Here is a 23227-nt window from a genome sequence, read left to right as displayed (position 1 = left end):
CGACCATATACAACTAACCACAAATCCTGATGTGAAGAAAAAGCCACACTTAATGGTGCTGGTGGGAATGTAAACTGTTCTAACCACTATGGGAACAGTGGTTGAGGTTTAAGAAAGCTGCAATAAGTTGCTAGACAGATGGATCAGTGGTTAAGAGCACTTGTTGCTCCAGCAGAGGACCCATGTTCAGTTCTCAGCATCCACATTGTGGCTCACAACTATCTTTAACTCCTTTTCCAGGGGTTCTGGTATCCTCTTCTTACCTTCAGGAGCACCAGGCATGCACATGGTTCACACACATGCATGCAAGCAAAGCACTCATAAAATGAAATAAATAAATCTTTCTAAAAGTCATTTAAAAACTCTGCAAATAGAACTATCATATGTGAGTTATAATCCAGATGTACCATTTATACATATACAACAAAGGACTCTAGAAGTACTCACACATCTATGTTTATTCCATCACTTATCATAATAGCCAAGTTGTAAACACATAAATCTGTAAGCAAATGTGGCATGTAATTTTATTCAGCCATAAAGAAGAATGAAGTTGCATCATTTGCTGGAAAATGTGTGCAGCTAGTGATAACATAAAGTGGAATAAAGCCAATTCAGAAGGACAAATATCACATTTGCTGTCATTTGTGGACACACACACACACACACACACACACACACACACACACACACAAGCAGAAAGGAGAATAGGGAAAGAACTAAGACTATTGAAAGGAATGGTGAGAGAAGAGGAAGAGAAGGAAATATAAAGCATGTGATTATGAAATTGTCAAATTATGAAACCTGAATCTATGAATGCCATGAACATATACCAATTTTAAAAAGAAATTAACTACATAAATATATTGTGCACATACATCTGTTACTGATGGAAGTATTACTGCAACTCCACATAGTTAAAAGGGAGGTTTATTTGGGGGTTTTACTTACAACTAGTAAAGGGATAGGTTACAGAGTCTGGGAGAGGTGAAATACAGTCCAGCAGTGTTCTCTGGAGAACTCTGCTTGGTCTACCATCCAACATCCAGGATTAACAGGAACCAATATAGCTGGCACATCCGGATCTTGGGTCTTAAGGGCTCCAGTCTCGGCCCGCCTCAGGGGCAGGCCATAGGTAGGCGTGACAGTTACCAGAAACCTCACTGGGGGTAGTACTTCCAGATCAAAGCTGGAACAGCTACCCACTACAATCTGTAACAGTTATATCTTCTTGATTCACAGTTCCCTTTATCAATACATAATATAATATATTTTAATAGCGATAAAGAGGTGTTCTTAATGCTCGTAAATTTTGCTTGAATCTCCCTGGTCAAATATAAGCATCCCTGCTGTCTTTACTTTCTATGACTGTGATAAACACCATGACCAAAAGCAACTTGGGATGAAAGTTTGATTTGGCTTACACTTCCAGTTCACAGTCCATCAATAAGGGAAGTCAGGACAAGTAGAAATAGAGGCAGAAACCATATAGGAAACCTGATCACTGGATTGATCTTCGTGGCTTGATCAGTTTTCTTTCTTTCTTTCTTTCTTTCTCCCTTCTTTCTTTCTTTCTTTCTTTCTTTCTTTCTTTCTTTCTTTCTTTCTTTCTTTCTTTCTTTCTTTCTTCCTTCCTTCCTTCCTTCCTTCTTCCTTCCTTCCTTCCTCCCTCCCTCCCTCCCTCTCTCTCTCTCTCTCTCTCTCTCTCTCTCTCTCTCTCTCTCTGTCTTTCTTTCTCCCTTTCTCTCTTTCTTTCTTTCTTTCTTCATTTCTTTTTTGACACAGGGTTTCTCTGTGTAGCCCTGTCTGTCCTGGAACTCACTCCATAGACCAGACTGTCCTCTACTCACAGAGATCCACCTGCCTCTGCCTCTGCTTCCTGAGTGCTGGGCAGATATTTTTTCCCTTATTCAAACCAGGACTAGCTTCCCAGAGTTGGCACTGCCTAAAAGTGGGAGGGGTCCTCCCACATCCATCATTTTCTCTCTCCAACATCAATCATTAATCAAGAAAAGGTCCCAGAGATAGGTCCATGGGCTGATCTGATGAAGGCAATTTCTCAAACAATATTCTTCCTTCCAAAAGCAGTGTAGTTTGTGTCAAATTGACACAAAACTAACCAGCACACTTGCCTTTTTATTGCTCCTACTCTGTGGGTCCATAGTTTTACCATCATTCAGTGAGAACATTGGCATTGCGTGTGACCTAAGAGTTTAGACAGAACTGAAGCACTGATTTGGAACTGGCAGAAACCTGTGTTTCTTGACAGGGGAGAGGACGAATTGGCTTTTCATCTTCTCTTGCAGTCAGGGAGTTCATGAGACAGAAATGGTGGAAAGAAATGGAAAGAGTGGCCTTCATTCTTTGCACCAACCACATCCTAATTTACACCTATGCTACTTTTCACACCGTTCATATCTGCCTCTCTAAAACTGGCCTAAAGTTACCATCAAAGGTGGTAGGGATGGAGAAGAATTGGATATGCCACAACACTCCTAATTGGGTTGGTCCAAACACTTCTAGGTGGTAAAATTTGTGGCTTTCTATTTCAGTCGAAATGTTTTCTTGGAATTTTATTTGGAAGATGATTGTGGGTGTGATTCTGACTATGATGGCACTCTTCATAATAATACCCAGTATTAAACTACATATTCTAGAAGGTAAGTACATTTTCAGGATGGGAGAAGCAAAGTGGGAGAGGGAGAGGGACCTAATACTGCCTTACACTTCATTCAGAAGCATGTCTGCAAGGATATTATTATGGGTCATACATTATACATGTAACTTTATCCACAAAAGTCTCTCTCTTGCTGATGGAGCTGCTGGCATTGTTCTTTGTGAAAGCCTTGCTTCATTTGCATTAGTCAAAATGAAAGTTCCTTTTCCTGTGGTGATAGATAAAAAAATTGGAGAGCTTCTTAACATCTAACATTTGCACACCCCTCTCTCAGCTTCAAGGATCCAATAGGCTCAATGTGGCCAGAAAGTAAAGTTCTAAACTGCACATTGCAGTAATGGCTGCATAGTATTCATTCAGTGTAACACCAGGAAAACTGAGCCTACTGGGAGAGGTGTACCAGTTGGACTATCAGAAGGTTTAATTTCCTAGGAGGAAAAAGGCATTCCTTTTTAACAGTGCTATATTGGGAGGAAGTGAACTTGAAGGGTCACAAGAAAAATTAAAAGACAAATATACATCTGTTCAGGTTTTAAGGGTGTGCTAATTTTAATAACCTTGAACTAACAGATTCCACCATATAAAACTCTATCTTTCCAGTGCGTATTCAAGGCCATTGAAAATTCTTCCATGTGCAGCTTAGTTGTTAGGTAAGGATTTGGGTATCAGAACTTGTATGTTTCTCTCTTATTCTTGACTTCCCCTTTCATTCCCAGCTGAACTCCTTGCCTGAGTTCTATTATCTGAATTAAAACAGGTGCCGTTCTCAAAAACTGCATCTAAACCACACAGCAGAAAGCCACAGACTCACTATATTTATTCTTGTTTATTGCTGTTTTGCAAAAGTCAACTCATACTTACCTTGTTCACTTCTTGTTACAACCTAGTTTGTTTGTTTGTTTGTTTGTTTGTTTGTTTGTTTGTTTGTTTTATAAGAAGTGGGTCTTTGTTGCTGTTTCTCTTTATCGCTGAATCATTGAATGCATTTCCTTCTTCAGAATCTCAGATCCCTCCTGAGAGACTTGTAGTTAGAGACTTTTCTAAGTAGAACTTTGTCACCCAAATCCCCTCCAATTATTAAGTCTTTATCTCTGGTGAACCTTGAGCCGGTAACATTTTACTCATCTTGTCTTCAAAGTACTTCTAGATCATTCTAAAAGAAGCAGAGTTGATCTTATAGTAGGAATTATCATATCATTTAAGATGCTAGCACTTACTGAGGCTTTGCTACTGGCAAACCTTATTCGAAAAGTCTTATAGTTAGTAAGGCTCATAACCTGTGTTGTATATATTTAATTAAATAATATAACTAAATACTTATCTATTAAAATTATGTAAAAATTGTATATTTGCTCATATTAAATATTAAAATATCAAGATTAAATATTGAACCTAAATCACATAGGCACTAGTGGTAGGACAAAAGACAATACAAGTCATACAAATACTCATATCTTACACTATACCTATTAAGTTTGACTGTGCCTATAATTCCCTGGCAGAGGAATGAATAATACTTAAGGAAGAAAATACATTATGGAGCACTTTCATGGAGAGAAGACACAGCCAAATTCTTCCACTATGTTATGCACTAAAAAATATTTTAAAGGTCCTTTCATCAATAAAAATTCTTCTTTATTTAAATTTGCCTTTGACAAGATACTAGATTATGTATTGTAATTTTTGGACATTTTCACTCTCTCATTAACTCTTTTAATATTCCTCACAATCCCACAGAATATCTTCTTCACAGGAAATACCCCAGCTACTTTTATGTTACTTGTTTGTTTTGTTTTATTGGGTTTTGTAATCCATTAACTTTAACTGTATGAGAGGTTATTTACTGAAGCATGGGAAACTTAACAGTTGCTACATCACTGAAGAAAATAATTTACCCTTCTCTGGCAACTACCAACTGACAGTAGCTCCTGGGGGGAGGGGCGAGGTCTCATAAATCCCTCATACATCAGTGATAGAATAAATACAAGTACCACCTTGCACAGGAAAACACAGCTGCAATAAGTTCATGAACATAACAGCCATACTATGTCTAAAAATCATAATCTGGTCTTTATATTTTTTTCCATCACCACAAACCAGCCTCTGCCATGCTTATTGAAACCTGGATGGGATTGTATGTATTCTATTTAGGGCTGGGCATCCAACAGTCCCTTATTATTCACACTTTGACAAGTTATGAGTCTCTACATTAACCATCACCCACTGCAAACAGAATTCTCTTTCTCTAACCAAGGATGAGATCAACACTACCCTATGAGTTTAAATACAAATATTTGGAAGTTACTTTGACAACATCCACATTTACAAAAACTACAGTAATATGTTCCCAACTTGGGTCTGTGAATTCCCAAATCTTGGGTTTTTGGTCAGGTTTACATTACCAAGCCTGAGTTCCTTCCTGTGGAACAGGCCAGAATCCAATCAGAAAGCAGTTGGTTGCCACCATAACAGTCATGCCACTATTTCACTGGTGGCCACAACCTAACTGGAAAGTTGGTATTGTAGCCCATAGGATTCTCAGGTAAGTAAGACCACCAATGGCTTTTCCCTCCCAGTAGCCTGAAAAGCAATTTCCAACATTAGGAAAGCTATCCAATGTTTAAGAAGCTTCCAGATCAATTTCAGCTTGCTTTCTCTGTGTCTTGCAATGAAAATGTGTGGCATCTTCAGTAATGGTGTCTTATTATTATTATTGGTGAAGAACCAAGAGCAATGGCTATAAACGTGTATAATTTTGAGGAGTTCTGGGACCTCCCTAACCAGCAACACATAGGGAGATATCCCATGTGGGCATAAGGATTTTAATTTAATAACTTATGGACTGTGGGAATAGCATTATTCATCCATGAAGAATACCTTCATTCAAACTATATAAATATATTTACCAGTCATTTATATACTTCTTTTGAGAATTGTCTATTCAATCCCACAATTTGCTTTTTAAAAATTTAAGACATTTTATTTATATTATATGCATGAATATTTTGCCTGCATGGATGTATGTGCACCATGTACATACCTGGTGGCCATGGAGGTCAGGAGAGGATATCAGATCCTCTTTTTGAACTAGAGTTGTGGTTGACTACATAGGTGCTAGGAACCAACCCTGGCTCCTCTACAGGAGTCACAAATGTTTTTAACAACTGAGTCATTTCTCCATAACCCATTTTTATTAGATTGTTAGTTTTCTTGGCATTTGTGGGTTTTTTATTTATGTATTCCAAATACTAGTTTTCTGTCAGGTTTATAGATGGTGAAGACTTTCTCCCATTCTCTAGGCTGCCTCTTCATATGATTGAAAGGTTTCTTTGCTATACAGAAGCTTTTTAATTTCCTAGGTCCATTTGTTGATTGATTATGTCCTGAATGGCTAATGTAATTAAGAGACAGAGTTAAAATATGCTGTCAGACCACATAAAACAACCTTATCTTTCAAGAAGATGAGACACCGAGACAATGCAAACCACACCATATTGTGTTTTTAGGAGAAGAAAAAACAAACAAAAGTAATAAAGTACTAAAAATGAGAAAGAGAAAAAAATTATTATTGACAAGAGCAGAGCAGAACCGGGCTGAGATGTCCTGCTCAAAGGACCTGATGTATTAAACAAAAACAACCAGAACCTGAAAAGTGATTGAACTGATGCTGGCTTTCATCCAGACTTGCTCATGGTCTTTCCCCATTCCTCTGCTATGGACAGTCCTGTTCTCATTGCTGCCTCTTTATTTGGTTGATTGGACTACTGACACTTTCCTAGGACTATGTTCAGAATGCTTCACAGGTAGAATTTCAGATCTGGTCACACCTGTACAAATTTCTTCTGAATTCAATTGTGAACATTAGCCTCATCTTTATGCTATGGTTCTTGCCAATGTCCTTAACTTTGCATGGAATCTGTGTAAAGATTTCCTCGCACCAGGTTTTCAGCTTAATGAATACTATTCAGGCCTGATTCATGGTTTGTTTGTTTGTTTGTTTTTTATAATTTCATGGTATTCTGTTTATGGGTTTCAGTGTATAGTTCTTTATCAATTAGACTGGTTCACCTAGGGTCATGAGCTACTGAGCTACCATGATAAACAAAAGTCTTTTTGAAGTGGCTTCTTACTTCTGCTTTATTGATTGCCAGTGGCAAGCATCCTGTGCCCCAAGTGGAGAACGTTTTCTCACTTCTCTGTTGCTGTTGTCTCCATGGGTGTGGCCTTATTGTCCAAATGTGTCCAGCACCCTTCAGATCGCAGTTTTTCTGTTTTCCCCAGATTATCTCCTGGAAAGCCTGGCTGACTGTGCCTGAATGACATCAGTCATCTAAAGTCCTCCTGATTAAATTCTTATATCCAAAGAGCATAGAGTCTCAAGCAGTTCAGAGGTCATCAGAATTAATCTACTCCCAGCATCTTTCAGGCACAGATAAAATGACAATGACAATTATGAGCATTATATCCTGCTCTCTAATTACCCCACTGATTGATGGGTGAGAGAAAGACCAACATCTGTCTTTTCTAAATATATTTGTCCTCAACCTGAAGCCATTCCCATCCTAAAATCAGCTGGATTTTTTTTTTTTGCTTTGTTTTTGTTTTTGTTTCTTTTGTTTGTTTGTTTTTGTTCTTGTGTCCAACAGTTCTCTGATCTTTTACTTTTTGGCCTTAGCACTATTTGAAATGCAGAGAGATGACATTAAAATGTAGACCTTAGCTGGGCGGTGGTGGCGCACGCCTTTAATCCCAGCACTTGGGAGGCAGAGCCAGGTGGATCTCTGTGAGTTCGAGGCCAGCCTGGGCTACCAAGGGAGTTCCAGGAAAAGGCACAAAGCTACACAGAGAAACCCTGTCTCGAAAAAGAAAAAAAAATGTAGACCTTACCCTTTTCTGTTAATTCAATGTTTCTACCAACAAATAACCAGTGATTTTAACACCTTTTCTTTAGGTCACCCCTGCATATGCAGATCTCCTTTGATTGTGGCCTTGCTGATAACCATTATTTCTGTTGTTACACTCATATTACTCATCTCCTGTTTGTACAGAAAAAATAGAGGTATGTGATGTAAAGAAGATGCTATATTTCTATAAAATTTCTATAAATCTCTCTTTTTCCAAATACTCAGTCACAGCTTAGCCAATGGAGAGTGTTATCAGTTTGCATTTCAGGAACAATAAGCTTTGGAACATATGATGTTTGGATTCCAGTCTCTGGGTTTTTATGGGTTTAAAGATATAAAGTCATGATATATCTGCTCCTAAACAGTTTTCTTCAGTTTGATAATGTTATTTTTTACATCATCACTTAATCAGTTAATTCACTCATCCCATATCTTTAGGCTAGAGGAGATAATAATCAGATAGACCTTAAATGTCTTAAGTGACAGATTTCTTGAATTGATGTCCAAAAGATGACCTGCTTCTCAAAATTATCCACACCACAGAATTTTTTCTCAATTTTATCATGGATATAAATATCCGCAATGCATTCTTCTTCTCCTTGAGAAGAAAATTGAAATGGTAATTGTGAAAGTTCAGGGTTAGCTGAATGTAACATATTTAAAATGTGTCCTCTACTTTACCTTTAATCAACAAGATAAAGTAATTAATTAAAATAAGTACAACTATGCATTAAAAGTCCCAATGCAGAAGTCTTAAATTAGAAGACTTTTTATATTGAGTAGTTGGATGGAAGACACAAATGGCCTTAAGTTGAAAGCAAAGATTTTGAAATTATCCTACACCATGGTCTGCTATGTCCACATATAGGCAAACATTTAAGACATCATGATAAACCAGTTAGTCATAAAAAGACAAGTGCTCTCCCATTCCATTTATATCAGGCACTTCTAGTAGTGAACACCATGCAGGCCTAAAATAGAGTTGTGACTTCTGGAGTTGCAAGTAGGGGAAATTGTTTGATGAATTAAAATTTCAGCTTGTGAGATAAAAAACCATTCTGGAAATCAATGGTACTAGTAGTTACAAAAAAGTGTAAACACATTCACTATTCAAATGGGGAAATTAAAAATAACTAGCATAATAAAATTATGCATATCCATTTTACCATAATAGCAAAAAATTTAGTGCTAGTTAATATCATTTAAAAACATTAAAAGAAGTTATTGACTGCTAGAAAAGATTTTTAGAACAAATATTAACAAATAATTTAAATGTGAAACATTTCTTTCATTTTTCACAAGAAAGCTAATATTAAGCGTCTGTTATCTTTTCTACTATTTTTGTGAAAGAATTGTGTATTTATATTAATGGAACACGGCCCTGAGGGGTTGTAATGCATGTTGCACACTAACATTATGCACAATGCTACTGTGACCATGAGAATACAAGTATTTCTTCCAGACTCTGATTTTAATTCTTCAAAAGTGTACACTAAAAAGAGGAACTTCAGCATCCTATAATACCTCTATTTGCACGTTTAATGGTTTTTAACCTATTTATGTATCAGACGTCCAAATGAACAGTAGCTCATTATAGGGTTTTTTACTGGTGATATTGGGCATTTTTGTGTGCATATTGTCCATTCATATATCTTTTTTGAAGAAATGTTTATTCAAGTCATTTGCTCATAATTAGTTAGTGTTGATTGGTTTGACTGTTGAGTTTCAGAAATTCTGTTTTATCAATAGCTGTTAATCTTTGTTACCCATTCCATTGTAGCTAGAGTTTTCCTGCCTGGCCCACAGTCAGTACAAATCTCTCTCACCTGCCAGTCCCACAGCCGTCAGACCCAACCAAGTAAACACAGAGACTTATATTGGTTACAAACTGTATGGCCGTGGCAGGCTTCTTGCTAACTGTTCTTACAGCTTAAATTAATCCATTTCCATTAATCTATACCTTGCCACATGGCTCGTAGCTTACCGGCATCTTCACATGCGGCTTGTCATCATGGCGGCTGGCAGTGTCTCTCTGACTCAGCCTTCCACTTCCCAGCTTTATTCTCCTCCTTGTCTCGCCTACACTTCCTGCCTAGCCAATGGCCAATCAGTGTTTTATTTATTGACTAATCAGCAACACATTTGACATACAGACCATCCCACAGCACTTCCCCTTTTCTTTTCTTAAAAAGGAAGGTTTTAACCTTTACACATCTCCAAAGTCAGCTTGGTATATTTGGGAATTTGGGCGTAGCTTCTCTTACTACTTCCTGCTGGAGGGGGGCACCGTATCTTCTGGCGAAACAAAGAAAATTTTAGGATCATGGAGTAGTCCATGAGGCTGTATCATCTGAGCCAGTTGCCTTGAAACCATTCTGGATGTTGGATCATCTGGGCCATGGTGTCATCAGAGACCTTTCAGGGGGTCTTGGTTGGTCAAACCTGATGTATCTTAATCTGGAATAAATCCATAGCCTCTGGCTTTCTGTGGGAACAAAAGCAGAATCTCCTTTCCAAAGCAACATATCCTTGTATCCAAATTTTGAAGTGAAGGTACCTTTAAAATATACATTTTGGCATAACTCAACAGCTTTTACAATCAAATGTTTTTCTGCAGTTAAAAATCCCAAAGACAACACAATCCAGATTCTCTGTGTAATATTCATCCTTATGTGGCTTATTTTTTATATTAATTTTACTGTCTCTTTAAAGACTTTATTTTTAAAAACTATGTATTTGTTTCTATAACTGTATATATCACCTTTTTGTCTCTTTCAAGCCTACATATATTTTACACACATTGTAAACTATTACATCTGAATCTGTCTTATTGTGAATCTATTGCTTTAAGCTGCAGCAGCTGTGGCTGCTGGCTCTGCCCACCTCAGCTTCCCAATATGGCTGTGGTACTTTACCACCAGCTCTGGGAGCTATTGTGGGTCTATGCTTTTATCCAAGCAGCGTGTAGCCCAAAAACTTCTTTTTTTGTTTTATACTAGCAAAGGCTAAATCCACCATGCAGCTTAATGTGCCACTTGCAGAAGCCTCATTCCCGCCATACAGCGGCAGGTCGAGCGCGCACGCTAGGAACCCGCCAGTAGCTCAAACCAGCAGCTGCCGCTCATTTGAGAGAGACAATTAGGAAGCTGTTTTTAGCTCTGTTTTAGAATCTTTTTTCTCAGTTTTTAGGTGGAAACTCTTGCCCCATGTTGGGCGCCATTTGTAGCTAGAGTTTTCCTGCCTGGCCCACAGTCAGTACAAATCTCTCTCACCTGCCAGTCCCACAGCCGTCAGACCCAACCAAGTAAACACAGAGACTTATATTGGTTACAAACTGTATGGCCGTGGCAGGCTTCTTGCTAACTGTTCTTACAGTTTAAATTAATCCATTTCCATTAATCTTCACATGCGGCTTGTCATCATGGCGGCTGGCAGTGTCTCTCTGACTCAGCCTTCCACTTCCCAGTTTTTTCTCCTCCTTGTCCCGCCTATACTTCCTGCCTGGCCACTGACCAATCAGTGATTTATTTATTGACCAATCAGCAACACATTTGACATACAGACCATCCCACAGCATTCCATAGGTTGCCTTTTTATTTTATCAGTTATGCCTTTAGATACACAATTTAAAAGAATACAGTCCAGTTTTTCTCCTGTTTCTTTTGTTGTCTGTGTCCTTGATGTTACATCCAAGAAATCAATGCTAAAATAAATGCAAAACTTTCCCCCTATGTTTGTCTCCAAGTGTTATAATAATCAAACCATTTGGGCACTGTGTTATGTATGGACATATAAGGGTATCCAATTTTCCTGCACTGTTTCTTGAAAATATTTTTCATCACTTGTTGAAAAATATTAGTACCCTTAACAAAACTTATTTTTATTCTGTGATATATAGGTTCTCAGAGCCATTCATCTGGCCCCTATGTCTATCTTCATGTCAGTATCACATACTTCTGTGTGATGAAGAGAGAAAAAAGGGTAGCAGCTTCAATCCATAGTGATTATTTCAATGGGGAGGTGGTAAGAGGTTTTTTAACAGAAGGTCATGAGTCTGTCTGTTTGCACCTCTGTGATAAGAAGTGATCAGAGCACACATTCTTATATTTGTAGGGCAGAATCAAATCATATGTCAACATACATTTTATAAATAATTTTCCATTCTATGGAAGCTGTTGAATTTTCATAACAATTAGTTTTGAAGAGAAAAAACCTATTTTATTCAAATTAAATGTACACAACATAAAATTTTCCATCTTAATAATTTTAGCATTATCTTTATATGACAATTAGTATGTTTTCATTTCTGCACAAACTTCATCACCATCTATTTCCAAAGTACTTTGGTCTTCCCAAACCTTTAGTAACTCCCTGACAGTGACTATGCCTACCCCCAGTCCCTGGAAACTACCATCCTATTTTCTGCCTGTATACTCTTAATTAGACTAAGTGCTTTATATAGGTGGACTCTTATAATAGTTGTATTTTTGGAAATGATTTCTTTAATTCAGTATAATGATTTCAATAGTTTATTCATGAGATTTTCTTTCCTACACAAGTTTGAAAAAAACCAGTGTATTGATATTAGACATTTTGCTTATCCATGCATCCAGTGATGGGCACTTGTGATATCTATATTTTTTAGGTGCTACATATAATGCTACTATGAACATAGATCCCACTTTCAACTCTTTGGTGGATTTATTAATTATTAATTATTAAAAATGTAAATTTTGAATCTTCTGAATATTTTTATTTTGAATAACTATCATGCCATTAGATATCTTAATAACTACAGTTAATTTAGGGAAGTGGTTTCTAATCAACATAATTATGTAGTACTGAAACAAGTACCCCTATTATGTTGACAATGAAGATCTGAAAATGTTTTCTACTTCACCTAGGAAATACACTTTTAATGGCTTTTTATGCTATACATTAGCATACTACTTTTGAAACATGTAAGATATCAACTTCAGAGAGTCTATTTATCCTAAGAGCACTCTATTTCACCATACCCCTTAGAAAGAAACCCTGAATCCTTGAGGCCTCTCATCACTTCATAAAGGAGATAAAGTTGTAATATATACACATGAGTCCTTCAGACTCTGGCTATCCAGAGCATGCATCATGCTCCTTTGAATAAGACAATGTATATCTGTTTTCTCACAGCTTCTTCCAGGCTTATGCCAAACATACTCATTTTTAGATTCATCCGTATGACCCAAACTATTTCTTCCCCAACCTCATATATCCAGAAATATGGAAAATTGGAAGCAGAAAGGTGAATCTATCAGAAATCTTAATAAAGCCTTCCTTTCTATGCTTTGAATACCCTAATTCTTGTATCTCTGCCCAATCTTTGTTTCAGATGCACAATTTGACTTGGATGGTATGTGGCTGGATGACATGACTATGATCCTGAGCATGCTGATGGTGTTCGTGGTCATGCTCATTACTTTTATTTACTTCATATTGAGAGGTAAACCGTGTGGGGAAGGTGGAAACTCAAATGATGGATGTGCAGACATCCAGAAAGTTGACTTTCTGTTCCTTGTGTTTTAATACCTGGGCTAAGAAAGAAAACAGAGTTATCTAAAAACTTCTAACACATAACCTTCTTGGGATTCCTAGAACCTCTATTAGCACCAGTGTTAATACTTTCAATGCCAATGACAGTCTCAGATCTGACTGCACTTTCTGACAACTGTCCTAGTAAACATGGAAAGCCCACTATGTTTCATCTTGAAATTCTCTAAAGCTTCTAAACATTGGCCTATTTGCCATATTTAAAAATCTCTCCACATTTGATTTCAAAGTTTGAGCTACTCTACCAGAAGCACACTCTACCAGAAACTCACAGGAGTTTCAACTAGAAATACATCTGAATCTTTATTCAATGGAATATCACTGAAGCATCTGCTAGCATTGTACCCAAGGTTAAAAGTTCTTGTTTTGTTGTACAAGTATAAATTCCATGTGAAAAAAAATGAAGGGACTATAGAGCAGTATCCCAGGAAAGAAAATTTAATGCTTGATTATTGTACTTGACCAATATTCTATAATCTGACAAACCTTAAGACCTATCTAAAACTGTGTTTATGTTTAACCCAATATGTACCTTTTATTAACAGTACATTTTCTCCCTAACACACAAATTTCTGGTGAGTTATTATGGACAATAAATCTATTTTATTTTACTTTATGTGTATGGGTACTTTGCATTCATGTATGTTTATACATCATGTGTATATAGTGTCCACAGGGGCTAGAAGAGGACACTGTATTCCCTAAGATTATAGTTACAGTTGGCTGCGTGCTGTCATGAAGGTGCTAGGAATCTAACTCAGATCCTCTAGAGAAGCAACCAGTGCTCCTAACCATTGAGCAATCTCTCCAGCCTGGTGATTTTTTCCTTAAGCCAAACAGTGTATAACCTAGACTCAGAAAAGAACAGTGTACATTACGCCTTCATCATTGTACTTTCTCTTGGCTTTCCCTAGACCTTCTGTTGAAAATTGCCAAGTATCGAGTCATTCTGTAAGACAACCCCATATGCAAGCACCTATCAAGCTTTTATTCATTTATTGCAGTAGTTAACAAGAACCAAGAGGAAAATTGTGTCTAGCTTCACACTGTTCCAATTTTGTTATGGAACAATACTTGAGAAATAATCAGATGAAATGTGGCTCAAGTTAAGGAAATCATCTCATCACCAAGGGTTCTGTCAATTTATGGAGTTAAAAAGGAAACAGGCCACAGGGAAGGCATAGGATTAGAAATGCACTGAAATGCATTCTACAAATGCTTGTAGAATAACACTATAATTGGAGGCTCCCTCACATTAAAAAATACAGCAGAAGTAATCGGATCTTTCAGATTACTAGCTGAGGCACTAAAGAAAGAGGTCCCAAAAGGAGGCTCTTGAACCAGATCTGCAAAGGAACATCGCTGCCTGAGGGTCTGAACTTTTTTGACTCAAGATATGTGAAGGCGAGTGAGGTAACCCAGACTCAGAAAGACAAACATGGTATGTACTCACTCATAGCAGGATACTAGACATGAAACAAGGATGACTTGTCTGCTACTCACATCACCAGGGAGGCTACCTGGAAAACAGGACCCCAAGAAAGACACAGGGATCACCCAATGACAGAGAAATGGAATGAGATCTACATGAACAGCCTGGACATGAGTGGGGGTAATGAAAGGCGAGGGTTGAGGGAAAGAGAGCTTGGGGGAGCGGGAGATCCCAGCTGGATCAACAACAGAGAGGGAGAACAAGGAATAGGAGACCATGGTAAATAAAGACCACATGAGAATAGGAAGAAGCAAAGTGCTAGAGAGGCCCACAGAAATCCACAAAGATACCCACACAACAGACTGCTGGCAGTGGTCGAGAGACAGCCCGAACTGACCTACTCTGGTGATGGGATGGCCAAACACCCTAATTGTTGTGCTAGAAACCTCATCCAACTACTGAGGGATCTGGATGCAGAGATCCATGACTAGGCCCCGGGTGGATCTCTGGGAGTCCAATTAGCGAGAATGAGGAGGGTTTATATGAGCGAGAATTGTTGAGACCAAGGTTGGATAAAGCACAGGGACAAATAGCCAAATGAATGGAAACACATGAACTATGAACCAATGGCTGAGGGGTCCCCACTGGATCAGGCCCTCTGAATGGATGAGACAGTTGATTGGTTTGATCTGTTTGGGAGGCATCCAGGCAGTGGGACCAGATCTTGTGCTCATTGCATGAGTTGGCTGTTTGAAACCTGGGGCCTATGCAGGATTGTTTGGCTTGGCCTGGGAGGAGGGGACTAGACCTACCTGGACTGAGTCTACCAGGTTGACCTCAGTCTGTGGGGAAGGCTTTGCCCTGGAGGAGATGGGAATGGGGGGGCTTGGGGGGAAGGTGAGGGGGACGGGAGGGGGGAGAACAAGGGAATCCGTGGCTGATATGTAGAACTGAATTGTATTGCAAAATAAATTAATAAAAAAAAAAGAAAAAAAAGTTATAAAAAAAAATTACATATAATAGAACAGTTATCAATCAGGAAAAAAAAAAGATATGTGAAGGCAATACCTTTGCATCAAGAATGGCATGGGGAGTATAGCTTTCCCAACATATGGGCAAAACCTTTGGAATTTCCTGTTGGGGCATAAAGGTCACATCTAGAATACTGGTCAGGAGCCAGACTTCTCTCATCTCATCACAGTGTTTGTATCTTGCTTGATATTTGTGCTATCTGTGCTTAGTTTCTGCCACCACGAAAAACAACCTAGTCATTTTTTACAGTCACAAGGATGGGTTAATTATAGATAAAAAGTAGTTCAGTGCCTGTAGCAAATATTTTTTAGTGCAAGTGCCATTTACCTGTTAACCTGATGGTATTAACAACAGGGTTGAAGGCAGGATGTATTACTGTCTCTCAGTGAAGCAAACATGAACTCTCCTTTCAGCTACATGGAACTGAAGATTGCTTATTGCTATTGCTTCTCTGTGTCCCATGAAGAACAACCACAGAGCTGATTCAGCTATTTAAATATTGTATTAATTTATATTTTTAATTTTCCCAAAACTCTGTGAAAATAATATATTAACTGATTTGACCAACAGATTACACAATGCATCAAAGAACAAACCATTCTACTTGTCACCAAATGTGCTCTGTTATGTCTCATATTGTGAATTTCATCCATGCCTAATATGTCACTCAATGACATATTTTATCCCCCTTGAGTTCATTCTTTTTGTTATTGCTAGACTTTGAAACTCTTCATTTGACATTTCAACTACTTGAGTATATTTTTATCTTATGATTAGGCAGTTGACACTGAAATGTTGCCTTTTTTCCTATTTCTTGTGTTACTGTGTTGTGACTTGCATATCTGTTGGATAGCTCTCACCATTTACTTTAGGATTTTCTTACAAGAGGCTTCTCTTGAAGGCTCAATCCCTAGTATCACTCAGTAAGGAGAAAATAAATCATGTAACAACAACAATGGCCAAACTAAACCAAATAAAAGGAATACAATATGTATTTAAATATGTTAAAATCAACTGCTGAATCACCAGTGATCACAGAAAATACAATACAAAGACATATAGAGGAAGCAATAAACCTCTCCCTTGAGATACTGCCTGCCTGTAACTCTCCAAGATCTGGAGAATAATGCGATGGATTTCTTCTCCAATTCTAAGGCATTATACAGATTCACTGTCAAATTAAGTGTCCCCACTGGAATTAAGACTTTGAGAAAGGTTGGCTTGGTTTGTGAGTTTGATTGGCAGGTTTGATTGGCATATATCCCCAAGAACATATGACTTAACCTGTGGGTGTGGCTTTGTCTTTCACTGCTGTGAGAGAGCTGAGTCTAGAGTTTTGTACTATTTCCTGTTTCCGCTCTTTTATTCTGGATTCCCTTTTTGTGTCTCTGTGCTTTTCCTCTGTCCTATCAACTCTTTAATTATTCCTCCTATTTTTCTTCAGAACATCCTGGCATTTCTTATTTATAAGGTCATTCATAGATAACTTATAATCTACCATTTTATTCAGAAGTCAAAAAATACCTTTTATTACAATTACAATCCATATTTCAGTTATAAAGATGCTCTGTGTAGAGTAATTTAGCCTATCTTCTGAAGTGATTTATTCCTTGCAAGATTCTTCCCAGCAGACTTTATACTCTCATTAATTTAAACTGGATAATTCAAGTTAACCAATTTGTAAATTAATGTTTTTCTTCATAATGCTTTTCAATAATATCACAGCATCTCAAAGGAAATTAATATATTCTCAATAGTGTTCCCATCTCAACTAAACCTCTTGCCTTTAGTAAGAGGTGAAATCACAATAAGCAGTAAATTGGATTTCTTTAACTGTCCATCTTACAGGAGCACAGGACCACACACAGCACCAAGGATAGAGAATCTACAGTGCAACTATGTGCTGTTTTATCACAGAAGAAAATAACTATGTGATCACAGAATTTTGAATATGACCAAGTATTTGACATTATGAGTGTGAAGATGTATCTGGCTATTCAAGTTCAAATATTTGTGGCTCCTGTGAACAGTAACTTACTAAAAATTGGAAATAAATCAGAGCAGGTGGTAGAGTAATAACAAGGATAAAAACCAACAATCCAAATGGTGGAAATGGTGATAATTCTCAGAAAATAAAAAGAATTTTTATTAACAGTTAAATGTTGCATTTGTGTTTAATTACTCTAAGTAATCATAAATATTTGTAGTGATTAAGCATCTTAATTCATTGATCATAATTATTAAGCTGAAAAAAGGCACATACTATATGTTCTCACTTATTTCTGAAAATTTACTGCCAATCTGATAGAATAGAATGAATTAATAGTCACTGAAGATAGGGAAGGTCCTGGAGAGGATTTATGAACAAAGGCACAGTGGAATGTCCCAAAATATGAAGTATAATTACTTCTGGTTCTTCTAGAACATAGTAGAGTAGCTACATTTAAAAAAAACTATGACAGTTCAAAAAATTTCTAAATACAATTCAAATACCCCAACACATCAAAATGACGAAAGATTGGAAGATAGAGATGCTTATTACCCTGAGTCAATTACTAGAATTTGAATTTTACATTGAATGGTTTGGTATATGATATCTCCTAAAAGCTCCTGCAGTACAGGATTGCTCCTTGTCTTGTGGTTTTAGGGTGTGGTAGAAATATCAGGTGGTGGAGCCTAGATGAAGGAAGTAGATCACTGGAGGAATATTCATATGTGCTAATGCATTTACCACTGACCTCTACATCTTCCTTCTCCTCCCCTTTTCCTCTTCCTTCTTTGTCTCCCCCCTCCTTCTTTCTTTATCTCCTTCCCTCACTCTATACCTTTCTCTCTCTCCCTAGGCAGGATGTGAAAACCCTCACCTCACCCAAACAACACATCCAGATAACAATGATTTAAACTCTCTGAAATTATTATTGTCGAGGGAACCAGTCCTCAGCAGGTCAGGTACTGAAGAGGAGGTGTGGAGTCAAGGAACTGTGGACAAATGCAGAGACACACACGGGAACTTTATCTGAGGATCAAACCTTAGATGTTCATTTTATTTTTTTCTTTCTGCTGCTACTGTTCTTTCTCTATTCTGTTCTTCTACCCCATTGTTTTCCTCCATCTTCCCTGATGTCCTCCTCCCTGATGTCCTCCTCCTCCATCTTCCCTGATGTCCTCCTCCTCCATCTTCCCTGATGTCCTCCTCCATCTTCCCTGATGTTCTCCTCCTCCATCTTCCCTGATGTTCTCCTCCTCCATCTTCCCTGATGTTCTCCTCCTCCATCCTCCCTGATGTCCTCCTACTCCATCTTCCCTGATGTCCTCCTCCTTCATCCTCCCTGATGTCCTCCTCCTCCATCCTCCCTGATGTCCTCCTCCTCCATCTTCCCTGATGTCCTCCTCCTCCATCTTCCCTGATGTCCTCCTCCTCCATCCTCCCTGATGTCCTCCTCCATCCTCCCTGATGTCCTCCTCCTCCATCCTCCCTGATGTCCTCCTCCTCCATCCTCCCTGATGTCCTCCTCCTCCATCCTCCCTGATGTCCTCCTCCTCCATCTTCCCTGATGGCCTCCTCCTCCATCCTCCCTGATGTTCTCCTCCTCCATCTTCCCTGATGTTCTCCTCCTCCATCTTCCCTGATGTTCTCCTCCTCCATCCTCCCTGATGTCCTCCTCCTCCATCTTCCCTGATGTCCTCCTCCTCCATCCTCCCTGATGTCCTCCTCCTCCATCCTCCCTGATGTCCTCCTCCTCCATCTTCCCTGATGTCCTCCTCCTCCATCTTCCCTGATGTCCTCCTCCTCCATCCTCCCTGATGTCCTCCTCCATCCTCCCTGATGTCCTCCTCCTCCATCCTCCCTGATGTCCTCCTCCTCCATCTTCCCTGATGTCCTCCTCCTCCATCTTCCCTGATGTCCTCCTCCTCCATCCTCCCTGATGTCCTCCTCCATCTTCCCTGATGTTCTCCTCCTCCATCTTCCCTGATGTTCTCCTCCTCCATCTTCCCTGATGTTCTCCTCCTCCATCCTCCCTGATGTCCTCCTCCTCCATCTTCCCTGATGTCCTCCTCCTCCATCCTCCCTGATGTTCTCCTCCTCCATCCTCCCTGATGTCCTCCTCCTCCATCCTCCCTGATGTCCTCCTTCATCCTCCCTGATGTCCTCCTCCTCCATCCTCCCTGATGTCCTCCTCCTCCATCCTCCCTGATGTCCTCCTCCTCCATCTTCCCTGATGTCCTCCTCCTCCATCTTCCCTGATGTCCTCCTCCTCCATCTTCCCTGATGTCCTCCTCCTCCATCTTCCCTGATGTCCTCCTCCTCCATCTTCCCTGATGTCCTCCTCCTCCATCCTCCCTGATGTCCTCCTCCTCCATCTTCCCTGATGTCCTCCTCCTCCATCTTCCCTGATGTCCTCCTCCTCCATCTTCCCTGATGTCCTCCTCCATCTTCCCTGATGTTTTCCTTCTACTTCTCTTATTTTTTCTTATCCCTTTTATACCTCCTAAGACAAAAATTTCTACACCAGAAAAGATTACCTCAGAACCACAAGTTACGTATTTTCCAGAAACAAATTGAAATCTTTACACAGGAAGAAATTACATTATGATCACAAGTTACATGTTTTTCTTAGAAGCCCACAAGTAGTTAAGTATTTTTCTTTGTATTAATTTTCCCACCATAGAATTTTCACTCCAAAGCAATGATTCTTTTATAAACTGATTAACAAAATTTTAAGAAAGCCAAGGATATTTCAGCCAGTTACTTTGTACTGACAGGCAGCTGTTTGTGGTTACAAAGAAAGGATCAATCATATTATTAATCTCAAAAAGTAATCTTACAAGAGATCTTAAAAGAATCACAAATCTAAACTTTTAAATATATGAACAATCAGTTATTTCTACTTTAGATCCTCAGAGTACACATCCACTCATCTACATTTTTTAATTAAATCACACCAGGAAGCCAAGGGTAAAAATGGATACAAGAAATTAATCATCACCTTTGGTCACCAACCCATCTTTAGCAAGAAAGGCACATCAGCTAGTAATAACTAGGCTGCCTTTGTTCTTGTTCCTTGATCTCAAAGAATTACTCATTCAATAATTAACAGTGTGCCTTCCTAACTTTAAATTGTTCCCCAAGATTGTCTACATCAAAGCCATTAACATAGATATCTTAACTTAACTTTACTAATGATCTACATCTCTAAATTCTTTCAAAGGGTGGTGGTTGAATCATTAATCTGCTCAAGCAGCAATGCTTAGAAAAAGTCAATCACTATTATTGTAAATACCAGTGACACTGCCCAGTGAGGGGCTAGAAACCCCCTTAGAGTTTTTATCCAACTCATAGATTGTGAGAAACGTGGTGACCTCAAGGACAACAAGCAGAGCTATGCTCAATAACAGCATAAGGTCCTCACAAAACTAGTCCTCTGTGCTCTGTCTCTCCAAGCGTCACCCAACATGTTATGCTAACAGCTGGGCTGTTTTCCATGAGTTCCAAAGCTGCTTTCTGTTCCTCTAGCATGGCCCTCAACAATCTATAAAAAGTATTTCTCCTTTAAGTTGATTAACTTGGGTATTTTTTACAATGATGAAAAGCCCACTAACAGAAAATTTAAACAGAAAAGCAAGATCATTGTTGTGTCAACAATGTCTATGAGTTGTGTGGCATTCTTTGGAAGTGTTTTGTGAGTACAACCTGGAAAAGTTTGGAGGTACAGGTTCAAGAATCTTTAAAACATTTCTAGGGTGATTCAGGTGGGACATTGGAATAAAAGAGCAAATTCTTATTGCAATGGGGGTAGTAAAACTGTGCTCATGAGTTCTCAGAGGAGAACAAGAACTTTTTTGACAAATGGACAAGAGAGAATTCATGTTACATTCTGACAAAGAATTTGTTGACATTTTATCAATCGACTATTGGTGAACTAATTACTTTTGCAGAGGAAATGTTATTGCAGCATTTAGCTATAGTATGGATAGATACCTTTTTTATTGTATTTGGTTTTGGTTTTTTGTCATTTACAAATAGAACTGCGAACACAAAGCAGAGCAAAAGTTTTGAAAATTTGCCATTTATCCAAAAAAAAAAAAAAAGGAACCTGTAAAGTTTTGTCCAAAGAAACCATGGCCCCAAAGGCGTAGGGGCCATTAGACAATGGGGAATTGTCTTGAATGCTTTTCAGTAACTGACCAGATCCCACACATCACAAGCTGAGGTTATTAACTTTTGGAAGTTTTTAGAAGCCTGCGAACACAGGGCTGTAACACAGGATGTAAAGAAACATCCTTACATTCTTTATTCCAGGCACACAGAGACAACTGCAGCCATGGTCCAAGAGGATGTACTTATCATTTGAGCTGGCAACATTCTTTGGTGTCATACATATGATGCTGTTTGGGGCACGGTTACATTAAGTTTTCCTGGAGAGATATGAATGTCTACTCACACTATATTGAGCACCAGGGACAGGTCAAATAAACATTCCACCAAAGTCCAATTTGGTGAGCCACTGAGATTATTGGGCTTACTTGGGGAACATGAGTGGTGGGCTACACGCAGGAGCATGAGTGGTTCCTAGACAGCTTCATCATAGCAAATTATTTCCATCATTAATGACAACCTCATGAGCATTTCATCAAGTAGCTGCTCTTCAGTTAACTTTCCCCTTCTTATACATTCTAGAATCTTCCAAGATTATTTGTAGCAAGGGTGTGGTAGGAAGGAAGGAGTCATGGCTACAATCTCAGATGATAAGTCTAAGACCCTCCTCTTCCTACTTCAACAACATCATTACCAGTACCACAGATTTTGCTACCTCTGTATTATCCTGATGGGATCTCTCAGTTTCCTGACACAGCCACCTGCTGTCATACCTCTCTCTCTCTAGCCATCAGGGACCCAATCCACCCCTGAAACTATAGTCAAAGACAAACTTTCTTTGACAAGTCAATTTTAATTGTGGCATTTTTTTACAGACATATTTTTATTAAGTAACCTTCACAACACTTGTAAACCACAGGTAGACTTGGTTTTTCCCATTCTCCCTGCTTTGATAAATATACAAGCTCTGTTACAAAAATAATGCAAAAATGTTGACACCAATCTGCTATGCCCCAGAAATCTGATCAACTCTTACCGAGTATCCAAAGTAAAGATTTTAAAAAAAAGCAGGTGGTTAACTTACTCCTGATTCTGACCACATTATTTTTCTAATTCTCATGTTCTCAAAATATGTCCTTAATTTCCAGCCAATGTCTCTGTTGTGGGGAAAAGATTATTCGTAGTCCAGCACCGACTCTCCTGAGGGGAGGCAAACCGGTCCCTTTAATCTCGAGCTCAATGGGGGCAGCGGCCACCTCCTGCACCAGCCTGCGGTGGTGCGCACAATTTAACCCTTAGTTCAGACAGTCCTCGCTTTGCAGAATAGGTCCAGTGGGGGAGAATACTACTTCCTCTTCTTCCCACCTTGGTGCGGCACTCCTTTCTTCTTGCCACCGAAAGAGGGAGGCCTGGAATGCTTCTTGCCTCCCAAGCCTCCTTTCCTCTTCTCTCCCTGGCCCGGCGGTCCACCTTTTCTCTTGCTCAAAGGTCCCTGC

At 38.9% G+C, this 23227-nt stretch overlaps 1 protein-coding gene across 1 annotated transcript in view; it reads left to right on the top strand.

Annotated features, from left to right (window-relative positions):
- LOC128096965 (putative selection and upkeep of intraepithelial T-cells protein 1 homolog) overlaps positions 1–14125 on the top strand; it is a 29192-nt gene extending 15067 nt beyond the window's left edge. The window contains exons 5-9 of the mRNA XM_052717182.1: positions 2553–2664; positions 3435–3439; positions 7629–7736; positions 12941–13063; positions 14085–14125. Of these exons, the coding sequence (XP_052573142.1) occupies positions 2553–2664; positions 3435–3439; positions 7629–7736; positions 12941–13063; positions 14085–14125 (389 nt within the window). The remainder of the gene's footprint in view (positions 1–2552; positions 2665–3434; positions 3440–7628; positions 7737–12940; positions 13064–14084) is intronic.
- Positions 14126–23227: the final 9102 nt, after the last annotated feature.

The sequence above is a fragment of the Peromyscus californicus genome, unplaced genomic scaffold (genome assembly GCF_007827085.1).
Source record: "Peromyscus californicus insignis strain IS unplaced genomic scaffold, ASM782708v3 Scaffold_5__1_contigs__length_169319896, whole genome shotgun sequence".
Classification (NCBI taxonomy): Eukaryota; Metazoa; Chordata; class Mammalia; order Rodentia; family Cricetidae; genus Peromyscus; species Peromyscus californicus.
The sequence above is the reverse complement of the archived record's forward strand: the minus strand, read 5'-3'. Positions and strand labels throughout refer to the sequence as shown.